The sequence below is a fragment of the Montipora foliosa genome, chromosome 4, assembly GCF_036669935.1.
Source record: "Montipora foliosa isolate CH-2021 chromosome 4, ASM3666993v2, whole genome shotgun sequence".
NCBI lineage: Eukaryota > Metazoa > Cnidaria > Anthozoa > Scleractinia > Acroporidae > Montipora > Montipora foliosa.
This window is the reverse complement of record NC_090872.1, coordinates 8329027-8334026: the sequence shown is the minus strand read 5'-3', so window position 1 is coordinate 8334026 and position 5000 is coordinate 8329027. Positions and strand designations below refer to the sequence as shown.

The 5000-nt window shown below is 44.6% G+C and overlaps 2 protein-coding genes across 3 annotated transcripts in view; one reads left to right on the top strand and one right to left on the bottom strand.

Annotated features, from left to right (window-relative positions):
* LOC137999717 (uncharacterized) overlaps window positions 1-5000 on the bottom strand; it is a 297056-nt gene that overhangs the window by 129105 nt on the left and 162951 nt on the right. The gene's annotated exons all lie outside the window — the stretch shown is intronic.
* The window catches only part of LOC137999714 (neuronal PAS domain-containing protein 2-like), a 48341-nt gene that overhangs the window by 35571 nt on the left and 7770 nt on the right, over window positions 1-5000 (top strand). For both annotated transcript variants that reach the window (XM_068845574.1, XM_068845575.1), the window contains exon 13: window positions 1-1871. This exon is cut by the window's left edge and continues 391 nt beyond it. In XM_068845574.1, coding sequence (XP_068701675.1) covers window positions 1-1871 — 1871 coding nt within the window. The remainder of the gene's footprint in view (window positions 1872-5000) is intronic.

Below are 5000 nucleotides of genomic sequence, written 5' to 3'. Positions count from 1 at the left end.
GCTCCCAGCAAGGAACGGAAGATTACACTGCCGAGCCCCCAGTTGGTTCGGCAACCTTCAACGTGTTTGCAGGCAGTGATGGTCATCGGCAACAGCAACAGCAGCAAGATTCGCGCGCAGTCCTGTCACCTCTTCAGTTGGTATCGGTGGACTCGTCTGTGAACCTGCAACAGCATGCTCATATCGAAGAGGTCCAAGGCAACATTACTGGCTTAAAGAGAAGTGGGACCATGGACACAAACCCCAGAAGCCAGAAAGCTATGCGAGTGAGCGTGAGCTCCAGACCACCGATGTGGCAAGAAGGGGTTTCAACAGGCGCGCGAGCTGGCCAACAGCAAAGACAGCAGCAATCAACTGTAGCTGCTGCTCTTCCACGATCGTGGGAATCCTACATCACTAGCCAAGCTGTCTCAAGTCAAGGGTTTGGACAAACCCTCCCGGGTTCAAATCAAAGCGCGGGAACTGTCACCGAAACAACTAACGCTCTGTCTACCCCGCTACCAGCTTCACGCGACATGTCACGTGACGCAGCATGCAGACTTAATGTTCAAACGAACCAGTCCATGCAAAGACAGGAAACGATTCAGTCCCAGTTCTCGCTCGGCGCTATGGATTCGCCCCAGACCTTCCAACAAGGATACCATTCGCCACAATTAAACATGGACATCGTTTCACGGGGTGCTAGCACTTCACAATCCCCAACAGGTCAAACTGGATTGGGTCAAACGCCAAGTGGTCCGTCTGCGGTGGGATTCGGTATACAGCAACTTGCAGCAATTTCACCGAACTTCGCTAGCCAACCACAGCAACAAATACAACAACAACAACTTAATCACCAGCAACAACAGCAGCAACAACCACAAAATTCGCAAATAAGTGCGTCCATTGCACAAACTGTTACACAACTTCTTTCGGACTCATCTCAAAACCAGCAACTGATGCAAGTTGTGTTGAGTGTGCTGTCGGCATTGCAGAGCCAGCCACAAGTGGCGACCACGCTTGCATCCCTGCTGAAGCAAGTGCAAGGTAATCAACAGGAGGAGACTGTCCAACAAATGGCGCCTGTTGCTTCACCCCAGCCACCCATACAGCCATCTGCTGCGCAGTTTCTTTTAGCGTCCTGCAGCCAGGCACAGCTACAGAATTCGCGGCAGCCGCCGGCTTATTCCGCGAACCCCGAGACCGTATACCAGCAGCAGCAACAACAGCAAATTGCGATGTTTCAGAATCAACAGAGGGGGCCTCTGCAACAACAGAACCCACCACCACCACCACCACCACGACCGCAGCAACAACAACAGCAGCAGCAGCAGCATCAGCAAAGAGCGGGACTGGCTCAGCATTCAAGACGGGATACTTCCTGCTTAGGAATGCCTCGTGTCACTTCTACATCAACAAGCTACAGCGTCGCATTGCATCATCAACAGCAACGCCTACAGCAGCAGCAGCAACAACAGCAACAACAACAGATTGAACAACGGCAGCTCCAACAGCAACTTGCAAGGAATGTATCCATGAGTACCTTAACAGGCTCTCCGATTCCGTCTTCGTCGGCGGCTGCCATGAATTACATGCCTTACGGGAGCATACCGTCGACATCCACGGGAAGTCCCGCGGATTCTGCGCTTGAAAACAGCTCATCTTCCGGTAAAAGGAAAAGTTCAAATAGCAAGACTGACTACTTTTCTAATTTTTCCCCCGAAGAGCTGAGTTCTATGATGCTAGATGCGCCACCTCGCAATGTCGCGATGTCAAACAACGAAGGTGCTTCCACGTCTTCCTCTAATCAGCAAGAAAAGAAGCTGGAAGGGGAGGAGCTTCTTTATAATCCTCTCCTTACACAACAACAACAGCTGTTACAGTTACATCAGGTTTGTTCTATAGTTTTGAAGGCCCTACTGTAAATAGTCTCAAAGGGAATTATTTTTGTTGAATTCCGTGCTTAGTTCATTCTCTCGTTGGAAATGACCTTCTTAGGAAGGCAGGGTCCAGGGTCTCGTACCCTGTCTGCCAGAGGTTTTTCTCTCTCAGAGCGACGGAATAGGCGAGGAAAAACCTCTGGTACAGGCCGCTGAGTTCTTTGAGAAGGCCGGTCCAATGGGATGCCGTTTCATATTCCCAGAGTCAGATTTTGACCCTAGCAATTCGATTGCTTCCAGGAACTTGTCAGTTGTAACGAGTACTCTGATTGGTTTAGCGACAGAAAGTAGTTCAAACAGGTTTTCAATTCCTGTCAACCAGATTTCTCGTGCCCACTGTGGCCATAACCGAAACGCTGCAAAGTTCCGGAAATCGAGGCTTTGAAGGCAGAAAAAGATCAGTGGGTTCTACATTGTTTTTGTTTTTTCTATATGTCCACCAAAATTCATCTTCGAAATTTGGCATCCAAATTTCAAATTTGAGTTTTTGTTTTCAAATTCAACATTATATGGAACATTGAATTTTTGAATTTGACGTTGAAGTAAATAAGACGAATGTACCGTGGGAACCAAAAATGCTGATTGGTAGGTTATGTCACCTATCAATTTACTGAGTTTTTTCGATGTCAATCAAACGGGGCATGGAAGTGAGGTTCTCAACCTCCTATACCAGAGGTTTTTCTCGCCGCCTCGCGACTCGCTATTCCGTCACTCTAAGAGAGAAAAAACCTCTGGTATCCAGGGTAAAGGTCTCGTTTCGTATAGTGGAAATTGTTTCGCCCTTTTTTGGATCCTGCGACTTTCTCTCTAGTCTACTTGACAGAGGCATTTCCGGTTGTATTTTTTTTTCGAAGGCAGATTTGGGACAACCTGATATAGGTATAAATTTTCAAATCGAAGCCACCCAATGATTTGTCCTTTTTTGATGATCAATATTTGGAAGGGAGGACATTGGGGTAGTAGCTTCCACCGTAGTCACATCAATTATGCCGGTTCAAGGATACTTGGTTTAAACAAACCAAGTATTTCTAACCTTCTGACCTAAATTCTTGAGTGGTTCACATCGCGCGAAATATGTTGAAAGCAAGTGTGGTTTGCGTGACGCCAAGTACGAATAGAATACTGATTTCCGAACTGCACCTGCAAAATCCAACAAATTCTTTCGTGCGCAGCGAAGAACTAATGTGCTAATATGAGTGTTTGCTAAATGCTCATTCGATATTTGGTATTTTACCGTAGTTAATCGAGGGACTGGTTATGGAATCTTCAAACCATCAAAAGCGGGAACAATGTTGTCTCAATCGATGTTGAATCGATCGTGAAAGTGCACAATCTTTTGTTTTCGCTTCGCATGGGTTCGCAAATTAGTTGCGCATAACTTAATGGCAAGATGTGATTGGTTATAGTCTCGAAAAAGGTGCGTTTTGTGCACCGTCAAGGCCACAAATACACACAAAAAGACTTGTCGAGTTTCATAACCATCTCCATGCATTAACTATGATTTCACTAACGACGTCGTCAACGAGAATACAGTAGAGAGTGAAAGTTTTTTCCTTCCGTACTTTAAGCTGTTCTTGGTTATTTTTCTCCTCAATCTTTTGTAGCAATACCATAGCATCTTCACCCTCTTGCGTATCTCCACTTCGGCTTGCCATTCCGTTCGCCATCGTAGTTGAGCTCGCGCAGCAATCCAATTTAACCGTGTTAAAAGGACCCTCCATACGTACTTGAAAATTGCATAAGACCGAAGGAAATAATGTTTGCAATCAAATGTGATTTCACATTTTACAAAAAAAGATGTTTGTGTCAAAAGAGAAATCAGTTTTATAATCCCTCATTTTGTATTTATTTCGCTCGCCGCCATCTTGAATAATTGTAACGTATTGCGGTTGCTATATTTGGTATAATAACAACTAGGCGATCATGACACGTCAAAATTATTCTAGATGGCGGCTCCTGGGAAATTTGAAAACAAAAGTAATCGATTTATGAAATTGATTTATTTCGGATATAAACGGTTTCTTTAAAAAATAACGCGATTTCCTGTGGTTTGGAGTGATTTTATTGTTGGCGTGGAGGCCACAAACGTAAACCGTGTTTATTTGCGTGAGCCTTTTGCTGTGAACGCGGGATATTTGTCGAATAGTCCCTTTCAGAAACAAATGCATTTGTTAATGAGAAGAAATCTGAAGATTGTATATTTTTGTTTGACATAGAGACTTCGTTATTGACTCTGGAACTATATCTTTATCATTGAGTGATCATCTTCCAGTTTTTATTACTTGGAGAACCAGAAGTAATTTTAAGCGACCTGGCCATAAAATTATTCATTTTCGCTCTCGTAAATCGCTTTCTATTGGCAATTTTGGTGGTGATCTTTCTCTTGCGCTCTAGAGTTCCCTTGGGGTGTTAAGTGATCCCAGTGATGCGCTTGATCATTCAGTGGTATTGCCTTTTTAACGACGTGCTTAACTCGCACGCCCTGTTGAAGTCGCGTCGTGTAAAAGCCTTCAAATGCCCGACTGGTTTACTAGTGGAATAGCTGATCCAATTAGAGAGCGCAAACGTCTGTTTTCAATAGCCTCTAAGATGCAGTTGTCAACTCTCTAGAATGCTTATCGTCACTCAAGAAACAGGGTTCTTCATTTGATTCGTAACGCTAAGTGTTCTTTTTATCGTGACGCCATAAGAGGTAATTTGGATAACCGGAAAAACCTTTAGAAAATCATACGTTGTATTTCTCCTTCGAAATGTACTAATTTACCAAGTCATCTGAGTGTCGACGGTACGGTATGATATCTAGTGCCCCAGTCGAGATATCTAACCCCCTTTAATGAACATTTTGCCAACGTCTCTTCCTGGGTTCAGCTGGGCGATCTACCGGAGAGTCCGAATTGGAACTATTTAATTCATCAATTCTCTGGGCTGGATTAGGCCTTTTTTCCATTCCTCCAATCACGGAGGATTTTGTTTTCTCTAGTCTTTCTCGACTGCCTTCGAACAAGGCTGTTGGGCTTTATGGGATCAGTGGCTTCTTCCTCAAAATAGCCGCAGCGGCTATCTCTTCCTCGCTTACTTCTA